This window comes from Bufo bufo, chromosome 9 (assembly GCF_905171765.1).
Source record: "Bufo bufo chromosome 9, aBufBuf1.1, whole genome shotgun sequence".
NCBI classification, from domain to species: Eukaryota; Metazoa; Chordata; class Amphibia; order Anura; family Bufonidae; genus Bufo; species Bufo bufo.
The window spans coordinates 168,816,737-168,838,960 of NC_053397.1; the positions used below are offsets into that span (position 1 = coordinate 168,816,737).

General features: G+C 43.6%; 1 protein-coding gene across 1 annotated transcript; it reads left to right on the forward strand.

Moving 5' to 3' along the window:
- Nucleotides 1-533: 533 nt before the first annotated feature.
- Nucleotides 534-11,839, forward strand: LGALS2 (galectin 2). The gene is made up of 4 exons (XM_040408345.1): nucleotides 534-667; nucleotides 9,169-9,251; nucleotides 10,422-10,581; nucleotides 11,648-11,839. Exons 1-4 carry the CDS (start codon nucleotides 662-664, stop codon nucleotides 11,792-11,794), a joined length of 396 nt encoding a protein of 131 aa, XP_040264279.1. The 5' UTR covers nucleotides 534-661; the 3' UTR covers nucleotides 11,795-11,839.
- Nucleotides 11,840-22,224: the final 10,385 nt, after the last annotated feature.

Below are 22,224 nucleotides of genomic sequence, written 5' to 3' on the forward strand. Positions count from 1 at the left end.
CAACCGATTTAAAATTTCCAGGTGTTCTTTTTTCATTTTCTGCTAGTGTACATATGCAACATAAAACATCAGTTTTTGGTAAGGAGGGTGCGTTCACGCCCCTTTTATGTGCAATAAGGCCTTATGCACACATCCATATTATGGCTTGGTATAATAAGAAATATAGCATGATGTGAGAATAATGCACTGTGAAGTAGAGATTAGTAAGGGCTTGAATATTTGCAACTATGCTTCCCTTTTATAATCTATCTTCATGAAAATCTATGCCCCACAAAGGTGAAGGACCCCTCAGATGCTCACCTCTCATTAATGGAAAGGTTTTGTTTGAAGCCTACATTCCACATTGATTGGTATTTGGAAAAAATAGCCTGAGTCATTGCAAACACTGGAGATATCTCTACTGTATATTTGTAATATTCACTCACGTCTACATGACAAATTATTGAATTACTTCTTCCCTAGGGTCGCCCTAGGTCTCAATAGAACTCATGTCCGATGCAGTAGTCATTCAGTATTTATTGAACTTGAAATTTTTCCAAAGTCCTCAAGTTAATATTCAACTAAGGTGAACTATATAACATGGCGTATAAAAGGGGTTAGTATCCTGGAAGGTGTTATTTCACTACAGCTTCCCTGTAGGCGCTCCACCTAACTCTGCACCATGTCTGTAAGTTAATGCTTAGCTATTACTGCGTATCATTATCTGCTTTCTAGAATCTGGTAGATCTATTATATATCACAATCCAATAGCACATGTATAGTGAGGACAATTATAGAAAAATCTTCAATTCTCCTTTATTTTATAGATCCAAAGCTTCTAAAATAGCAAAATACATAGTGTTAATGAGACCTAAATCTATACGATCTCCTCAGACCAGAGGCGGATTGGCTATAGATCTTACAGGGAAATTTCCTGGTGGGTCGATGCCCAGGGGGGCGCCTGGGCCCTCCTCACAGCCGGTCAGTGGAAGCTTTTGGGGACATATTTGTTGCTAGCAGTATTTTGTGACGAACTGTGGTATTTGGCTCTGTTGGGGTGGTATAATGTGCCACCATATGGTTTTGATGTCCCTGCCTTCCATCAGTTTGGACCCAACTTCAAAATGGGACCACTTTTAGTATTTTTTCCAGGGCCACTAAGTTCCCAATCTGCCCCAGCTTCAGACCTCTCCGGTATAGATGATGACCTCCGTCATTTCCATGTATTCCTCGTGTACTCCGCTCTGCGTCTTCCGTCTAGAGCATATTTTCCAGCAGTAACAGATCTTCACAAAGCAGCCGCAATGAGCTTGAAATGTACCCTTGAAATGTGGCTTTGTGCACCCCTGTTGCTGGTGGAAAATATACCCTAGAAGGAAGACGATGAGCGGAGTGCATGAGAAATACGTGGAAATGCCGGCGGTCATCTATGAAGAGATAGTATGGGTTCAGATCTTATGGACAGTTTTATTTATTTCTGGTATTTTACAAGCTTTTTTGGATATGTAAAATTAAGGAGAATTTAGGATTTATCTATAATTGTCCTTGGCTATAAATATGCTGCTGGATTGTGAAATGGAGAGTGGAACTCTAAAAGTATATATCACATTTATGGCATATTTTCAGAGTGACTCATTTAGCCGTACATCATACTTGAGCAGAGTGGCAACCATAGTTTGTTGCCAAATAAATTGATTTGCCACCAAAAGAAGTTGTTGCATATTAGATAATATGGTCTGATTTTTCCAGGAATAATGTCACTGTTGCCCATTGGATGTGTTTGGTATTGCAGTTTATCCCCATTCAATTGCAGACACTGCCCAAGGGCAAGAGTGGTGCTATTTCTAGAAAAAAGCAGACCGTTCTCTATGGTTTCAGATAACCTACCTATATGATCATACATGGATCTGATAATCTAGTTATACATAGGAAAACATTGTACCCATTTTGTCTTATAAAGGTATGTTGGCATTTGTTCTGTGCAGGTGTATCAGAATCAAATAATAATCTTCAAGGTTTACATAATCTATAGGTTTCAAACTCCATCATAACTACAAAAGAGCAATTATTGAAATTATTTTTATTTAATTTGTGTGCAATCATCCTAATTAAAGGGGTTCTCTGGGATTTCCATTTGAATAACCTATTCTCGGGATAGGTCATCAATATAAGATCGGTGGGAGTCTAACTCCCAAGACCCCCCCATTCAAGTGAATACCAAGCACAACCACTATACAATGAACGTCGCTGTGCTTGCTCACAGGAGAGCTACAGCCTCTGCAAATAGCTGATTGTCAGGGGTACTGGGAGTCGGACCCCAGCTGATCTGAAATTGCTGGCCTACCCCGAGGCCTATCCTGGGAACCCCCTTAACAAATGTTATAAAGTTGTGCAAATATATTAAAATATAATACCCTGGATTAGTTTTAGTGTGGGTATGTTACACTGTATGAGAGGAACATAGGGTAGATGAGGAAAAGCAGAGCAAGCAGGTTTCATAGTCTTTCTCTATGAAACTATAGAATTAAATCATGGAAAATAGTATGTCCCCCAGCAACGTCTCATGTATTCTATTTTAGTTTTGCTAATTCAATTTTAGTATGTGGAAGAGAAATAAATGCAATAATAATGTTGTATCAATCTATTTTATTTTTGAAAGCATCCTGGGGGGCTGACAAATTGGCGCTGCACATCTCCTTCTTGTGCTGGTTGTGCAGCCGGAAGAGATGCAATGCAGGCGCTTTTCCAGAGATCAGGGAGTGGTAGGGGTGGACCAGCAAATGCTATGTGTCCATTTGTACTATGCTTCATCCTGCTGTTTGTCACTAAACCTCCCCCCGCCCTCTAATAATAATGAAATAACTCAGCTGACCCTACCTCAGCCTACACAATAAAGCTGACAAATGAGCTGTCAAAAGCAGGAAATGCCTGCCTATTGTGCATATTTACAGTGTAAAAACTGTAATATTTGTAGATTTTTTTAATGAAGTAATATTAAAAAAAATATGATTATAATAAAACCTAATTTAATCAGTTTTTCATCTTCTGACAATACAGTCCTTTTAAGGGAATATGAAATTTCTCTACTTAAATGGCCTATAAATCAAAGCACGGGATGTGCCAAAAGACTGGGCCAATGATAACAGTCAAGAATATACAGTATGTTAATATCTGAGTAGATTTTCTCTGCTGGAGATATGTGGCTGACTTTTTTATTGACATCACTAACAGTCCGTGGACCTGCTGTAGAGAAACTCGTACTGATAGATCAGTTAATAGGGTTTTCTGAGATTTTTATACTGATGACCTATACTCTGGATAGGTCATCAGTATCTGATCGGTGGGGGTCCAACACCCGGGCCCTCCCCGCCAATAAGCCGTTTGAGAATGCACCGGTGCACCTGTGATCACCGCCGCCTTCTCCGTGCTTACCAAGAACAGCGATGTTCATTGTATAGCGGCTGTGCTTGGTATGGCAGCTCAGCACCATTCACTTCAATGAAGCTGATCTGTGCCTAGGCCACGTGACCAATGAAAGTGTCATGACCTAGGGAAATCTGAGAGAAGGATTTGGCGCTACTGCAAGCTCCAATGTCTTCTCAAACAGCTGATCAGCGGGGGTCCCGGGTGTCAGACCCCCACTGATCAGATACTGATGACCTATGCAGGAAAACCCCTTTAAGCAGTTGCTTGTAACAACCAACTATATTTCTTATTTTTTCTAAAGCAGGCTGGAAAATAAAAGAAGTAATCAAATCGGTTGTTGCCAGCTGCTCCTCTTTATATCTTTTCTATACATGATGGGCTGGCTTGCAGATAAAGTCTGTGAAGGTTCTCATTTATCCAGGTCATGGTATATCTGTAAAGAATAAATCAAGGCAACTTGGAAGAACGAGTGAAGCTCGTTGGAAGAACGAGTGAAACGTTTTCAAGAAATCTACAGTACGTCCAGTTGCCTTCATTTATTCTTTACAGATATGCTTGCAGATAAAGTTATATTTTAGATTTAGTAGCCCCCTCAAAATAAGCTTCTTACCGTGTGTCCTGCTGCTGGTACTCCTCAGTTTCAACACAAAAAGATTATTGTGTGCAGGTTTCCAACCCCTCTCACAGCAGCAGTCCCAAATCAGGAGTAGGTCCTTTCTCCTATATAGTCCAAAATTGAAAAACAAATATGGGTCCCCGCTAATAACTTTCCTGGGGAATGTTCACAAGCAGTTTTTTTCCATGGACGTTTTTCTCTTCCCTAATTCCTGGCCTCTTTGATCCCAGAACTGACAAGCAACAGAAACTTTTTGTCACGACCATGGTCATGGTCGTGACTCCTGTATCCGCATGCTGTTGCCTGCGGTCTGGTTTGGTTGTTCAACCACAGGTGAGGGCCGCTAGTATGTTGCCTCACTTGTGGTTGCCGCTGGCAACATGTAGTTTATTCGCAGTTTAGCAGCCTGAGCTGGTGCTGGGCAGCTTGCTGCAATGTGCATGCGGTTGCATCTGGCAACCTATATTTGTTAGGTGTGTCTTTTGTATGTCTGGTGTGCACAGGGTTTTAGTTATGTGTGCACTTTCTCCTTTAAGTGGCTGTCTTCCCTTCCCTGGTGTGAGAAGGGTTAATTCCCTTCTGTGTGTGTGAACACTGGGTGTGTCTGTGTGGGTGTGGCTACTTGGGCTATAAAGCCTCAGTGGAGACCTGAAGCTAAGGGGTACTCCAGCCTTGTTTGTAAGCTGGAGGCACTCTCCTGGTTTATACCATCAGCCAGTGTGGGCCACCCTTGTGGTCATACTGTCACGGCTGAGGATGGAGAAAACCCTCAGCCGTGCGGTGTCAATGCGAAATATAGCTGCTAGGCCAGGACAGGAATCAGGGAGCAGGTCACCTCCTATCACATCCCTAATTCTGACCCTGACTCCTAACCATATGAGCCAACCCTGATGGTGGGAGGGCTCATACACTGGAACCTATGATCCCTGCTAGCCCTCAGGATTGCCCTGGAAGAAGGAGCAGGGTAAGACGACCTGTTCCTCCTAGGCACGGAGGAACAGGAGTCTCACTGGCCAAGCTGCAACCGTAAGGGAAACAAATACAGCATATGGCAATGGCAGGTAGTGCAACAAATACCACAACTACCTGCCACAGACACAACAGCCAGGAACCCGTGCACAGGTGCTGCTGTCCACAATAAGATAAACGGACACAGCACACACCACACAATCACACAGGAACCCTGGAGCACATGCTGCAATAAACATAAAGACACCAGTAGACATATAATAAAATAAGAACAATAAAGTCTAACATAAGTCTATGACCACAAGGGTGGCCCACACTGGCTGATGGTATAAACCAGGAGAGTGCCTCCAGCTTACAAACAAGGCTGGAGTACCCCTCAGCTTCAGGTCTCCACTGAGGCTTTATAGGCCAAGTAGCCACACCCACACAGACACACCCAGTGTTCACTCACACAGAAGGGAATTAACCCTTCTCACACCAGGGAAGGGAAGACAGCCACTTAAAGGAGAAAGTGCACACATAACTAAAACCCTGTGCACACCAGACATACAAAAGACACACCTAACAAAGATAGGTTGCCAGATGCAACCGCATGCACATTGCAGCAAGCTGCCCAGCACCAGCTCAGGCTGCTAAACTGCGAATAAACTACATGTTGCCAGCGGCAACCACAAGTGAGGCAACATACTAGCGGCCCTCACCTGTGGTTGAACAACCAAACCAGACCGCAGGCAACAGCATGCGGATACAGGAGTCACGACCATGACCATGGCACTTTTACTCCTCCATACTCGCCCCAACGAAGCTGGCAACGAAACCCGGGTTGGGCAAAAGGATAACTTTTATATGCGATGTGGCAAGGTGTAATCTTGTGAGTATAATAAAATACAGTGGAGAACTGATTGTTTGCGGGTGTGTACTATGTCCATTTCCTCTTTGAAGGAGTAAAAGTTTCTGTTGCCGGTCGGTTCTGGGATCAAAGAGGCCAGGAATTAGGGAAGAGAAAAACGCTTGTGAACATTCCCCAGGAAAGTAATTAGCGTGGACCCATATTTGTGTGTTTTTCAACTTCTCAGTTTCAAAGCTATAGACGCATTTTTTTTTTTTTACATTTTTCATTTGCTTGCTAATTGCAAAATTAAGCAACATTTAAAATAGTCTTCATTCAAAATGTCCTATCATAATTAGAGTATTCTGCAGAATCTGCGTAGGTCATTCAGCCGGGTGCTGTTGAATCTGACGTAAATCCCTTAGAGCACTGCCTTAATGTATGAAAACTCTCTCTGCTTTTTTCCTACTTCCTCTCAGTTAGAAATAGCAGCAGGGAAGGGGAAGAGGTTGTTCACAGCAGAATAAAGAATGAAGAAAGGAGGAAACAATGCAAGGAAGAGTGAGGAGCAGCTCAAAAAGATTGGAGGCAGGAGACAAACACACGTTTTCAGGAGGAAGAGAGCAGTATCTTAAACACACATACCTCACATTTAGTAAGCATTACTGAGCAGGACACACATAGAAGTCTGAAACTAGGAGTAGGTTGCAAACTGTGTATTGGGGGCCTGAAGATGGATGAAGTATGGAAGATTGCAGCCTGAAACTTTTTTCTTTACTCAAGATAACCACTAACATATGTAAAAAATATTTTTTCTAAGTCAAAGGTGTCTATAGCCTTTAAGTCGGAGGAGAAAGCAGTATGGCAGCTAATGATTATTTTCCCTGCAGTGCTACTGGAGGGGAAATGAAACATAACAGGGTTCCTATTTGAATCAATGGGCTCTCCTTGCAATGCATGATGGGGTCCTCCAGACAGAGAGACACTCGCTTAGGGCTCATGCACACAAATGTATTTTCTTTCCGTGTCCGTTACGTTTTTTTTGCGGACTGTATACGAAACCATTCATTTCAATGTGTCCAAAAAAAAAAACAGAATGTACTCCATGTGCATTCCGTGTCCATATGTCTGTATTTCCATTCCGCAAAAAAATAGGACATGTTCTATTATTGTCCGCATTATGGACAAGGATAGTACTGTTCTATTAGGGGCCAGCTGTTCTGTTCTTCAAAATACAGAATGCACACAGACGTCATCCGTATTTTTTGAGGATCCGTTTTTTGCAGACTGCAAAATACATACGGTTGTGTGCATGAGGCCTTAATCAAGTGTTACTCTGGCTAATTAACAGGGATCATGAATACACTAATCTCCTTTATTAACTCATAATTCCCTAAATGGGTATTTCAAAGTGTGTTTCTAAATATGAAAACCCCTTTTAGGAGATCAGTCTCATTGTTGGTTAATAAAGTATGCCCAAGTATATTTTTGAGAAATTATTGAGATTATTGAACTATCACTTCCAGGCCCCTATCACCTCAAGACAAGTCTACTGTTCCTCACACATTAGATCTACACTTTATCTTGGAAAAGAAGAAGGTGGTTACCAGGATATAATTATCTCTCTTCTGTTCCCTGGTTTTACACCCGCATCTTATAAAGTTGTTCTCTTCAACCTATGTAATGGAAGTGAAGAGAAAACATTAAGCAATTAATGATTTTCAATTAATCTTCATCCATAGATTGTTAAGTAAAACACTTTACCTCTATATGACGGGGGCATAAGACTATGTGCACATCTGCTGTACTGTATTCTGGTAGCCTGTTCTGGCAGTGGAGCAGACTACTGGAATTACCATATCCGGCATAGCTGGACTCCACAGGGGCCTATTGGACTACTAATCATTATAATGGGATCCACTCGTCTCTGGCAAGAATGCTGGCTTTCTTCCAGAAAAAAAACTTTTTTTTCCCCCAGCTGTCTCTTGCTATGCCATATACAGTAATTTTGGTAGTCTGCTCCTTTGCCGTAAGAGACTACCAGAATACAGAACCTAGCTTAACTTCTAGAACTTCTTTGCAATCTTCCTTTTTTCTTCTTGAGGCCCTTACTACCCTTGCCTCAGTTAAAATGTATCACTTGATGCTTTGTGGATTTTATTGAGAAGTTTAGGAATATAAATAAATTTCCTTAACAAGTATGAAGAAGAGCAGTCAATTTACTGATGTCATCGTTGATAAAGGAGCAGAATATTCTCCCTTCTACAGAGGGATCAGTTTAACAGATTGTTAAATAAAATAATGGAAAGTAGTTGCTAGCTCTGAATGAAGTAAGGACCACAGGGTTTTCTTTTTCAATTATTAATTTTCCATGCACCCCATAAGAGTCACTGAGCTTTCTACAGTGTCTGACTGCTGGAGTAAGAAAGGTCGGGCCAGTGGCAGCTTCATTGTAAGAAGTTGTCCATATGGGACAACCCCTATAATCACCACTGTACCTCATAATCTTCAATACATCATTATAATAACAAAACATCTTTTGGATTTATAAAACACAATTTGAAGAGGCTCTCGAAGACTGGGAACCCCTTTTAATATTGTAAGGAAGAATACAGAAGAAAAAAAAAACAGGCTCATCTGTCATTCGAGTTCCATCACCAAGTTCTCTTTTCCTATGTTTACGGTCCCTGCTGGACTGGAAGTGTGACATGCCATCTACATGGACATCACTCCTGATAGTCAATCAATGGCTTCAGCAATGGCAGCAGCCATGCCTACACAAGATTTCGCTGAGGCTGTTGATTGGCCATCAGCTTTGACAAGCTTGTAGATGACGCATCACAATTCCAGTCCAATGGGTCAAGAAGAGCAGAAGAAGGGGCACAGTACTGGAACCAAAGTACCAGTACAATATTAAAATTGAAGAAACCCTTTAAGGTTATGCGTGGTGTAGGAGGGTTTTAAATATTTCTTCCTCAGTTGCTATAAACCTAGAATTTACTATTAGCTAATCTTTCCTATAGTGATTAAGAGGACCAGTCAGCTCCATTGAATTGTCTGTTTTAGTAAATACAGTCCCCAGTCAGATGCTAGCAGCACTGATTTGCTGATGTCAGACTGTGTAGGGACATCCCCCAGGTTGTAACACCCAGTAGGAATAACAAAGGAACAACACAAACTAGTGTAATAAAAAAGATGCTCCAGAACTGTTTACTAAAGCATCTAATAAAGACATAAATATCTAATGTTTCCATGTGGGCATGTGGAAGAGTAAAATTTGCAATTGTTGGTAGATACTCTACACTGACAAGTTTCAGTTTGTAACATTGAGTTCTTCTCATTTAAAAAGGAGAAATTTGAAATTCTGAACTTAGAGCTGAAGTCTGGAGAAACTTTAAAGCTGAAAGGAAAACTTCCAGGAGATGCCAAGAAGTAAGTTATCTGTAGTATTGTTCCATGTAGCATGATTATGTCAAGCATCTATCAGAGGATTTCGTGGAGAACTATTTTGTGTAGCACTAGGTAGGTAAAAAAAAAAAGGATATCCTTTGGAGTGTAGACTAGAAAAGAGCGAAGTATGCTATGCTGGCTTTCTGTGTAATATATATGAATTGTCTTGGGGGGGTACTTTTTCTCATTATGGAGAGAAACTAGTATGCATAGTATATGTTCCTCTAGTGGTAGCCTCAAACTGCTCAATCAGTGCTTTTTCATAATAAGATTTTCCCCTGGTGGTAGCCTCAACCTTTCCAATCAGTGAATTTTTTAATCTATTGGCATGCTTGAGTCCTCACATAATGCTTGTCTTCTAAAAAAGACATGAAAACCAGTCTCCTTTACAGAATGAAAACTGATTGTCTTATACTTGGAACCAAGCTCTTTTGGGGTAACTATCCTTAAACACAATGGAGCAGAGAAAATTTGCTTGGCAGCCTGAGAGGCCTTGATTGGGGTGCTATTTTTGGAAAGTGCCGCGTACCCATGACGAGCATTGTAAAGCAGTCACTGCTCCTCTGGGTTTCTGGGTAAAAAATAGAGAAGATTACCACATTTTATATCTGCTGGCATAATACAGGCTTAGCTAATTTGAATATTGCTCCCAGAAACCCAGAGGATTGTTGCCTGGCCAACTATATAATACTCCACACACATACTATGCATACTAGTCACTCTCCATAATAAAAGAGTACTCCCCAGACAACACATATAATTTGCCAAGAAACCCAGCATAGGCTCTTGCGCTGATTCACTCGAAACTAATCACAAGAAACCTGGGTTTGTTAGAAAACTGAATTGTTAAGAAATTTGGACACACTCTGAATCGGTAGAATGATTCGCTCATCTCTAGTGTAGACACAATATATTAATAGAGCAATTAACAATTCCTTGAAATTCCTTAAAATGATACATTTCCAACATTAGTATTACATTTGAGAATTAGTATTTAAAGAATGACTTAATGTAATCTTCAAAGAGGCTTCAAAGGTGAAGGATAAATGCTTTGAATAAAATCCATCAGGAGAACTCCACGAGTGCATTTATCTCACAAGTCTATCATTGTAAAATGCTACCCTTTAGATAAACTGCTTGTTTTCTTCACAGCTTCTCCTTCAATCTTGGCCGCAGCCCCAGTGATGTAGGGATACATTTTAACCCACGTCTGAATGAAAACACAATTGTGTGCAACTCCAAGCGCAATAATAGTTGGGAATCGGAGCAAAGAGATGGACACCAGTGCTTTTCACCTGGGACAGATGTAAAGGTAGGTCTGATGAGATTAGAGATGGGACATGCCATAAAGAAAGCCTATATATGAGAAGCCTGCATTAACTCCTACCATGCCCAGATCACAGGGCCGTGGAGCCCTAGGTTTAATGATCACAAATTGTCTTCTAAATGGGGTTATTGATGACTAATGCTCAGGATAGGTCATCAATATCATATCCCCCCTTTTCCGTTTAGCTGTTTGAAGAGGCTGCGACCCTTGGGTGAGCGCAGTGGCTGCCTCACAGTATGTCTAGCACAGCACTGTACATTGTATAGCAGCTGTTGGTGTTGAGCAAAGCGTGCTTCGGATGATAGATCCGAAGTCGCTTCAGTCAAAATTAATTTGCATGCTGTACAGAGATCTGTCTCCGTACAGCATTCAAATGTATGGGCAATGAAAATTTGTTATTCCCGAAGTCTCGCGGGACTTCGGTGAATAACATCGGGATTTGATTTTTAAACTGTAAAACCATTTTAAAACATGAATCAGAAGTTGGCTTCGGTACCGAGGTACCAGTCAGTACTGAAGCCAACTTTGGATCCATGTTTTAATATGGTTTAAAGTTTAAAAATCGATGGCCAAAGTTATTCACCAAAGTCTCGCGAGACTTCGTGAATAACTCACTAGGCCTTGCCGGACGCCATACATTTTCGTGCTGTACAAAGACCCGTCTCCGTACAGCATTAAAATTTAATTTGGAGCGAATCTACTTCATATCTAGAATCTGAAGCTCGATTCGCACAACGCTAGCGGCTGTGCATGGTGTTATAGCCCAGGTCCATTCAAATGAAAACAGTGGATTGGTGGGGGTAGTGGCTGTGGGACCACCACAGATCTTATACGGATTATCTATCCTGCAGATAGATTATTAAGGAAAACCCCTTTAATTAATGTAAGAAATGGATAACAGAGGACACTGCAAGCAGGAAATGATAGACATGCTTGAATTTTAGAGTGGACAATTGTCCATGTGTCCTGCTATTGGAAATTCCACCCTTAGTGGTCTAAATGCTGTTGTCACATAATATTTATATATACCAATTTTTTTCCTCTTCCATAGATCTCAATAAAATTCGCTGGGGACAAGTTTGACGTGAAACTTCCTGATGGTCATGAGATCTCATTTCCAAATCGCCACGGCTATGATAAACTCACATATCTGTCTGTCAAGGGTGACTTCAAGGTCACATCTTTTAAATATGAATAATAAACCACTGGCTACTTGCTACAATAAATAAAGTTTTTGCTAAAAAAAAGGGATTTTGTTCTTGATTAATACAAATGGAAGAGAAGTGGATCAGTACAGTATATATGGGCATTTTTCTCCGGTCTGATGCAGGTTCCAATGTGATAAGGATACAGACAATAACCAGAAAACCACTTTCTAGGCATTTGAAATTCAATTATATCATCACCTGACTGGATGCAAAGTTTATATATAGAGTTGAGCAAATTTTTCAAAAATTTGATTCGCCAGTTCGCCTAATTTTTCTGTGAAAATTTGATTCTATTTGAATATATTTGCAGCGAATTATGTTAAAAAATGGCTATTTCCTGGCTGCTGAGAGCCTTTATAGTGGTGTAGAACACTTTGCCTTGTAGTAACACGCATAGGGAGTCTGCTTTGGTAGTGACATAATACTGTGAGTCCATATGAGTAGTTTCTTCACTATGCGAGTGAAGAAAGCTACTCATCAGCGACTGTAGACTCAGGCTGCTGCTGATGGTGCTGGTACTGCTCCTGCCACCCCACCCCTCACCAGCAGCCATGGTAGTGGAACATGAGCGCAGAGTGCCCCCCCCCCGGTCAGACCTGCAAGAGGATAGACGATGTCGCAGATAGGCAGCCAACTGACTACATAGGATGTCTTTGTAGTAGTTCAGTTTGTCCTCCCTGTCAGTGGGTATAAAAAAGGCCCCCATTCTGGACCGGTAGCAAGGGACCAACAAGGTGGAGAGCCAGAAGTCATCCCTCTGCTGAATGATGACAATTCGACTGTCACTATGCAAGCAAGTGAGCATTCATCGGGTCATTTGTGCAAGTGACTCAGAGGGACTCCCTGCCTATATCTCCACTGCATACTGCCACAGTGGGTCTGGTTCCTCTGTCTCGTCTTCCTCATCATCCTGTAGCTCCTCTGGCTGATCCTGCACCTCCTCTCCTGTCACCTGAGTAGAAAAACCACCCTTTTTGCTACACATTGCCTGTGCTCCAATGTCCCCCCCCCCTCCTCCTCCTCTTCCAGTTCAGCCCCCACAGGGCTCATGTGGCCGTGAGATCTAGGCACCATGTCTCCAGTCCCCTGACCGGCCATCTTTACCACCATCTGTTCCAGGAGATGAAGCAGTGGAATTACGTTGTTCATCCCGTAGTCCTGGCGACTGAAAAATAACGTGGCATCCTCAAAGGGCCTGAGCAAATGGCAGGTGTCATGCATAGAAACATAGAATGTGTCGGCAGATAAGAACCATTTGGCCCATATAGTTTGCCCAATATACTGAATACTATGAAGGGCCAAGGGCTATATCTTATATAAAGGATGGCCTTATGCCTATCCCATGCATGCTTAAACTCCTTCACTGTATTTGCAGCTACCACTTCTGCAGGAAGGCTATTCCATGCATCCACTACTCTCTCAGTAAAGTAATACTTCCTGATATTACTTTTAAACCTTTGCCCCTCTAATTTAAAACTATGTCCTCTTGTAGCAGTTTTTCTTCTTTTAAATATTCTCTCCTCTTTTACCTTGTTGATTTCCTTTATGTATTTAAAAGTTTCTATCATATCCTCTCTGTCTCGTCTTTCTTCCAAGCTATACATGTTAAGGTCCTTTAATCTTTCCTGGTAAGTTTTATCCTGCAATCCATGTACTAGTTTAGTAGCTCTTCTCTGAACTCTCTCTAAAGTATCAATATCCTTCTAGAAATATGGTCTCCAGTACTGCGCACAATACTCCAAATGAGGTCTCACTAGTGCTCTGTAGAGCGGCATGAGCACCTCCCTCTTTCTACTGGTAATGCCTCTCCCTATACACCCAAGCATTCTGCTAGCATTTCCTGCTGCTCTATGACATTGTCTGCCTACCTTTAAGTCTTCTGAAATAATGACCCCTAAATCCCTTTCCTCAGATACTGAGAGGACTGTATCACTGATTTTATTTTCTGCTCTGGGGTTTTTACGCCCCAGGTGCATTATCTTGCACTTATCAACATTAAATTTTAGTTGCCAGATTTTTGACCATTCCTCTAGTTTTCCTAAATCCTTTTCCATTTGGTGTATCCCTCCAGGAACATCAACCCCGTTACAAATCTTTGTATAATCAGCAAAAAGACACACCTTACTATCGAGGCCTTCTGCAATTTCGCTGATAACGAAATTAAACAATATGGGTCCCAGAACAGATCCCTGAGGTACCCCACTGGTAACAAGACCATAGTCTGAATATACTCCATTGACTACAACCCTCTGCTGTCTGTCCCTCAGCCACTGCCTAATCCATTCAACAATATGGGAGTCCAAGCACAAATACTGTAATTTATTGATAAGCCTTCTATGTGGGACAGTATAAAAAGCCTTACTAAAGTCTAGATAAGCAATGTCTACTGCACCTCCGCCATCTATTATTTTTGTCACCCAATCCAAAAAAATCTATAAGATTAGTTTGAGATGAGCTGCCATTGGCTGACATCAAAGTTACACAGGGGAGTACTCCTATCCGCTTGCATCATCAAGAAATCGTTGATGGCCTTTCTCTGTTCGTATAGTCGGGCCAACATATGGAGGGTGGAAACGTTGCATATCAGCCTATGTTGGGGGATGTCGTTCTACCGCTGCAGCTCAAGGAGGATGTGCTTTGCGGTGTACGAGTGGCTGAAGTGCATGCAAAGTTTCCTGGCCATTTTTAGGATGTCTTGCAGATGGGTGGAAGACTTCAGGAATCGCTTGACAACTAGATTGAACAAATGTGCCATGCAGGCCATATGGCTCAGCCTTCCTTGACGCAGCGCTGAAACAATGTTCTTCCTGTTGTTGGTCATCGGGGTTCTGATTTTGAGTTGTCGGGGAGAAAGTCAGGATTCGATTTCTTGACGAAGCACACGGAGCAGTTCCTCTCCTGTGTAACTCTGTTCGCCCAGGGGAATGAGGTGCAGAACAGCGTGACACTGCCGTGCCCTGCACATGTGGTATGCTGGAGGGGCACTGTGACTTGTCCCTGCAGTGGAGGCTGAGGACATGGTGGAGGATGAGGAGGTAGAGGCGGACATTGTCGCAGGACCAACAGCGTGACAACGTGGAGGCGGAAGCGGCGTGACCTGGCCAAGTTGCTGGTGTGGCTGTGCAGGAACCACATTCACCCAGTGGGCCGTAAAGGACATGTACTGTCCCTGACCGTAGTTAGAGCTCCACACGTCGGCACTGCCGTGCACTTTGGCAGACACCGACAGACTCAAGGACTGGCCCACCTTCTGTTCTACATATTTGTGCAGGGCTGATACTGCCTTTTTTGCAAAGAAATGACGGCTTGGGACTCTCCACCTCGGCTCGGCACAAGCCATCATTTCTCTGAAAGGTGTAGAGTCCACCACTTGGAAAGGGAGGGACTGCAGCACCGGTAACTTGGTCAGGAGCACGTTCAGCTTCTGCGCTGTTGGATGCGTGCATGCATAATGCTGTCTCTTGGCAATCGCTTCAGAGATCGATTACTGACAGAATGACTGATGAGGAGTAGGAGGAGGAGCAGGAGCATCTGGACCAGCATAAGATGGGAATGACAGACAGCTCCCTTTGGCTGAGGTGGTGGAGCCTTGACTGCCTGAAACTGGGTGCGTGCCACTGGGTGATGCAGCGGTTGCTGTGGCAGGTTGGACCACCACAGGCCACTTTATGGTGATGCTGCATATGTTGATGCAGGGCCGTGGTGCCAACATTGGCACCCTGGCCACACTTCACCTTCTGCCCACATATTCTACATATGGCCATGTTAACCTCCTCTGGCGGCTTAACAAAAAATTGCCACACCGCGGAGTAGGTGATTTTCCCCCCAACAGTCCACACTGACTGACTTCTACTGCCGCTGCCTCCGTGAACCCCTGCACCAGTACTTCTTGGGCAGGTAGGCTGCTGCAAAGCAGGTGGTCTACCCCGGGCACGTTTGGCTCCCAACCTGCAAATACTGCCATCCTGCTGACTCTCAGACATGCTACCACCTTGTTGGCTCCGTAATACGGTTCAATTCCCGGAAATCCAAACAAGGTCTCAGCGATCCATCCTTTTTCTTTACAAAGAATAAACCCACTGCCACCAGAGACTTAGATGGCCTAATATGACCTTTTGCCAAACTCTCGGCAATATACTTCCGCATGACCTCTCTTTCAGGTTGAGAAAGATTGTAAAGCCGAGACTTTGGCAACTTAGCCCCTGGGATGAGATTAACTGGACAATCATAGTCACCATGAGGGGGCAATTCCTGAGCCCCACCCTCCGAAAAGACATTCGCAAAATCTGAGAGATACGGAGGTAGAGCCATAGTAGACACACCAGAGATAGATGTGCCAAGACAATTATCCGAACAGAATTCACTCCAACCAATGATCTGTCTTGCTTGCCAATCTATAATTGGGTTATGTTTTGTCAACCACATTAACCCTAAGACTATAGGAGCGGGCAAGTCCTTCATGACAAAACAAGACATAATCTCAACATGTGAATCACCCACCCTTAATAGAATCCCATGAGCAATATGAGTGAGACTCCTTTGAGAAAGAGGGGAAGAATCAATTGCGAAAACCTGAATCTCTCTTTCTAAAGTGCAAGTACTTAGACCCAGATTTTGAAGAAAAAGAAAATCAATAAGGTTTACCCCAGCATACTTCAACAAAAAAAAATCTTGAGTCTAGCGCCACCATAGCTGGAAGGAGAAAATGAGTATTACAGGGAGCTTGCATACTTGCTTGCTCCACCACTCTATTAACACTACCAAGAGTCAGGGATGTTTTTTTTTTCTTTAAGTAAACCTCTTTGTGATTCTCTCTCATCAACATGCGGTGTAACGGTCACGTCCACACACACACAGGGGGAAGGATAGTGACCACTGTGCTCCACCCTCACCCCTGGCCCTGCCTACTTGCCTCACGAGTCCTGATGACAGGGGACAACTGGACGACAGTCCCTAACTTAGGATACGTGCAGGGAAGACAGACAAGGCAAAATACGGAACATGAACGGACCGGGTCAGAACCAAGAGAGCTACGCAGTACAAAGGGTTAAGCAAAGAATGGTCAGGAGAAGCCGGGGTCAAATACCAGGAGAGTAGAGAAGTACAAGAAGAGTCCTAAGAGAGTAGTCAGGTGGGAGCCGAGGTCACAATAGCAGGACGGATGCGCAGTACAGGAGGAGCAGGCAAAGGATCGTCAGGGAACGGAATCAGGTGAGTATTCAGTAGTCCAGAAAATAGCCAGGAACCTAGAAATTAACAGGCTGCCTGTGGCTAGCAGGCTGCCTGTATTTATAGTGGGGAGTGAGGGTCATGTGACGTGGCCAGCGTCACATGACCGACAGACCAACCAGTTGAGCACCGAGTGATCAGCTCGGCGCTCAAGGCAGACTTAGGAGCAGGGAGCCACCCAGCAGTAAAGCCGCCCTGGGAATGAGGTCAAACACAGATCCTCATTCCCAAAGCTAAGCAACAGTTCTGTGGGCAATGGGGGACCGAGTGCACCTTCGGAACCCCGTTACATGCGGTTTAACAAAAGGACAAGCAAAAATAAAATGACCACTTTTTCCACAGTAATAACATAGTTTATGCAACCTCCTAAAGTTCCTACTACCAGAACGGAAAGATACCTTACCCAGCTGCATGGGTTCCTCCCCTACCCCAGAGTTACATGTCATATCCCCCTGGGGAGCAGGTGAGACGAAACCACTCACCGAAGGGATCCCTTGCGCGGAGGGAACCTTACACCTCTCTCTAATATGTCTATCTAACCGTACTGCCAAAGACATAGCATTCTCCAATGTAACCGGGTACTCATGAAAAGCAAGGGCATCTTTCAATCTCTCAGATAACCCCTGAAAAAACTGACTACGTAACGCGGGGTCATTCCACTCTGACTCAGTAGCCCATCTCCTAAACTCAACGCAGTAAGCCTCTGCAGTATGTTCACCTTTTAATAAATTACGCAATTTTGATTCCGCCATCGAGACCCGATCTTGGTCTTCATAAATTAATCCCAAGGCTTTAAAAAATTCTTCCACTGCCTGGAGAGCCAGAGAACCGGACGGCAGAGAAAAGGCCCAGGATTGCGCGTCCCCTTTAAGCAGAGAAATGATTATCCCTACCCTCTGACTCTCATCACCAGACGAAGATGGACGCAGCTGAAAATACAACTTGCATGACTCTTTAAAGCGGATAAAGTCATCCACACCCCCTGCAAATCTATCAGGGAGAGCGACTTTAGGCTCCCCATAAATTTAACTTTCTCCTTTTGCACCTGATGCCAGAGCATTCTGACGCCGTGTGACCGAATTACGCAGATCCGCAACCTCTAGGGATAATCCCTGCATGCGATCAACTAGCGCATCAATTGACTCCATCTCAAAACCGCTGAGCAATGGCAGTCAAAGTATTGGCGGGTTATAATGTCATGGCGGACAGGATATCAGATACACAGAAAATAAACAAACAAGTGTCTAGGCGAGAAGCTGGGGATCAAGGTCACCTCCTGACATATCCCTACCAGCTCTCCCTATACTTCTATTCCCACGTTCAGGCCCTGAAGGTGGGAATAACGTGTCCTCGTGCCTGGGCTGAAAATTCCCTAAAATCCCTAAGATGATGAAAGGTGAATAGAGGCAGCCTGTTCCCTCAGAACCTGGAGGGGGCAGGCGTCTCTCTAACAGCCTAGACAGCCAACCACAAGAAAACAAAAACCAACTTATCTTTTCTGAGCAGGAACAGCAAATCCTTCCTTTCACAGAGCCAGACAGAAGCTATAACCCGCACAGGACACTGGGAGTGGGTGTAATTTAAACTCAAACCAACGACCCCACCCAGTGCACCTGAAGGGAAGCGGATATAGCTCAACTCCAAAACAAAAGGCTACACACATGCTGCTAACCTGGCAGACCTCCGCACATAGCCTGAGCAGGGCATGACACATCATCATCAAGTAGTGTCTGCACTTTACTGATGTCCTCCTCAATGGTCTCTGGGTCAAGAGCCTGACCACTTGCAACACCACCTCCCACGGCACTCTCCTCATCACTACTTGCCCGCCTAGCGGAGGAAGCGGCGGATGTCTCCTCCAAATCTTGGCTGGGCAGTACCTGCTGACTGTCCTCTAGTAGCTCTTCCTCGCTGAAAAGTGGAGCTCAGACTGCAGCATATAATACTTCTCGCACTGAAGGAACAGAAAAGGACATAGAAAGGTTGAGGATAGGTGAGGGCACAGGGCATGCTCCCAGGCCATGCCAACTAAGGGTTGTATCTGACGAACCCACCGACTGTTGGCTGGGGGTGTCTGATGTCACTTGGGATGAAGTGGATGAATGAGTTAAGCAATCAAGAACCACTGGGTTGCTGGTCAAGACATGACCACTAGATGACACCGGGAGCTCAGGCCTCTCACTGCGACTCATGCTGCCACGCCCCCTTATTCTGCTGCGACCTCTGCCTGCGCCAGAAACATTTATGCCTCTGATACTCCTCTGTGCATGGCTTGGCATTTCTCTGTCTGACATACTTTTAGCTGAACTAAATAAATCAAAAGCAAATTGAAACACCTCTAAAAACTACAAAAATATTTTTCTTTTTGTACTGATATAGGCCACAAAACGCTTTCCCCACAAATAAATACACCAGTGAAGTGCGTATATAGTTTTCTTTCTGTACTGAAATAGGCCACTAAACGCTTTTGCCACAAATAAGTGCACCAGTGAAGTGCGAATATATATATTTTTCTATAATGAAATAGGCCACTAAATGCTTTTGCCACAAATAAGTGCACCAGTGAAGTGGGTATATTTTTTTCTTTCTGTACAATTTTAACACATATACCGTATTTTTCGCCCCATAAGACGCACTCTTTCCCCCCAAAAGTGGGGGGAGGGGGGTGAAATGGCAGTGCTTCTTATGGGGCGAATGCTGACATTTTTACATCGCTAACACTGATACATTGCCAGCTGCGATGCTGCACAGCCCAGTGATGTATCAGCGGGAAGAGAGAAGGAGGGGCTGGAGGCATCTCGTGACGGGGCCCGATGCAGTCACTGTACTATTACACCGGGCCCCGCCGCTCACTGCAGTATACATATATAAATAGTAATCCTTAACCTCAAGAAACTTTAACTTTAAAGCAGCGCTATCCTGTTTACTACCTTACAATCAAGCTCCTGTAACAGGCAGAACGGACGGCGGCATAACGTCAATCACTCACGTCACGCGCCTGCTCCTCCCACTTTATGAAATAAGATGCTATATAGTGTCATCCACAGATCCCCCCATAGCATGGACATCCACAGATCCCCCCCATAACAGTGTCATCCACAGATCCCCCTCCCCATAACAGTGTCATCCAAAGATCCCCCTCCCATAAAAGTGTCATCCACAGATCCCCCTCCCCATAACAGTGCCACCCCCCTCCCCACAACAGTGCCATCCACAGATCCCCATAACAGTGCCATCCACAGATCCCCCATAACAGTGCAATCCACAGATCCCCCATAACAGTGTCATCCACAGATCCCCCTCCATAACAGTGTCATCCACAGATCATCCCCCATAACAGTGTCATTCACAGATGCCCCCATAACAGTGTCATCCACAGATCCCCTCCATAACAGTGTCATCCACAGATCCCCCATAATAATGTCATCCACAGACCATTAGTTCAAAACCCATAAAAAAAGCACACCTTTTGGTTAAAAAATATAATTTCTTCTTATTTTCCTCCTCAAAAACCTAGGTGCGTCTTATAGGGTGAAAAATACAGTAACTGCAGATGTAAACTGAGAATATATTTTTCTTTTTGTACTGAAATAGACCAGTAAGTGCTTTTATCAGAAATAAATGCACCAGTGAAGTGTGTATATTTTTTTCTTTCTGTCTATCCTGTTTACTACCTTACAATCAAGCTCTGGTAACAGACAGAGCGGACGGCGGCGTAACGTCACTCACTCACGTCATGCGCCTGCTCCTCCCACTTTATGAATAAAGCAGGCGAAGCAGGCGCGTGACGTGAGTGGCGGGGCCCGGTGTATTGGAGGACACTGTTATGGGGGATCTGTGGATGACACATATAGCATAAGATGATATATAATGTCATCCACAGATCCCCCCCATAGCATGGACATCCACAGATCCCCCCTCATAACAGTGTCATCCACAGATCCCCCTCCCCATAACAGTGTCATCCAAAGATCCCCCTCCCCATAAAAGTGTCATCCACAGATCCCTCTTCCCATAACAGTGCCACCCCCTACCCATAACAGTGCCATCCACAGATCCCCATAACAGTGCCATCCACAGATCCCCCATAACAGTGCCATCCACAGATCCCCCATAACAGTGCCATCCACAAATCCCCCATAACAATGTCATCCACAGATCCCCCTCCATAACAGTGTCATCCACAAATCATCCCCCATAACAGTGTCATCCACAGATGCCCCCATAACAGTGTCATCCACAGATCCCCTCCATAACAGTGTCATACACAGATCCCCCATAATAGTGTCACCCACAGACAACCATTAGTTCAAAACCCATCAAAAGCACACCTTTTGGTTAAAAAATTATTTTTTCTTATTTTCCTCCTCCTAAAACACCTAAGTGCGTCTGATGGGCAGGTGCGTCTTATAGGGTGAAAAATACGTTAACTGCAGATGTAAACTGAGAATATATTTTTCTTTTTGTACTGAAATAGACCAGTAAACGCTTTTATCAGAAATAAATGCACCAGTGAAGTGTGTGTATTTTTTTCTTTCTGTACTGAAATAGGGCAGTAAACGCTTTTAGCAGAAAAAAAATGCACCAGTGAAGTGCGTATATATTTTACTTTCTGTAATGAAATAGGCCAATAAACGCTTTCAACACATATAACTGCAGAAGTGAAATGTGTATATATTTTTTCTTTTTGTACTGAAATAGGCAACTAAACTCTTTCACAAATACATGCAACAGTGAAGTGCGTATATTTTTTTCCTTTTTGTACTAAAATCGGACACTAAACTCTTTCTACACAAATAACTGCAGAAGTGAAATGCGTATATATTTTTCTTTTTCCACAGATATAAGCCACTAAACGCTTTTTTAACATAGCACTTGCACCCCAATAACAAGAACAAATTGCTAGAATGCCAGAGCTGTATAATGGCTATTTGGATCCCCAAATAGTGTTTCCCTGCACTTGTTAATTTTTTTTTTTTTTTTCACAATGTGGTTTTTCTAGCAGTGTCCCAAGTGACTTCAGATGACTCTCCCTGCACTAAGATGCTGTGAAATGATTCCTCCCTATTCTTTCTCTGCACTTGTAAATCGCTTTTCTGGCACTGTCACTAGTGCCTTCTGACGTCTCTCCCTGCACTAAGGTGCTGTGAAATGATTCCTCCCTATCCTTTCCATGCACTTATAAATAGTT

Excerpts from the sequence above, each read along its gene's own strand:
- LGALS2 (XM_040408345.1), top strand. Across the intron at positions 9,252-10,421 it reads CTTCCAGGAGATGCCAAGAA|CTTCTCCTTCAATCTTGGCC; the intron begins GTAAGTTATCTG and ends TTTTCTTCACAG. Across the intron at positions 10,582-11,647 it reads CACCTGGGACAGATGTAAAG|ATCTCAATAAAATTCGCTGG; the intron begins GTAGGTCTGATG and ends CCTCTTCCATAG.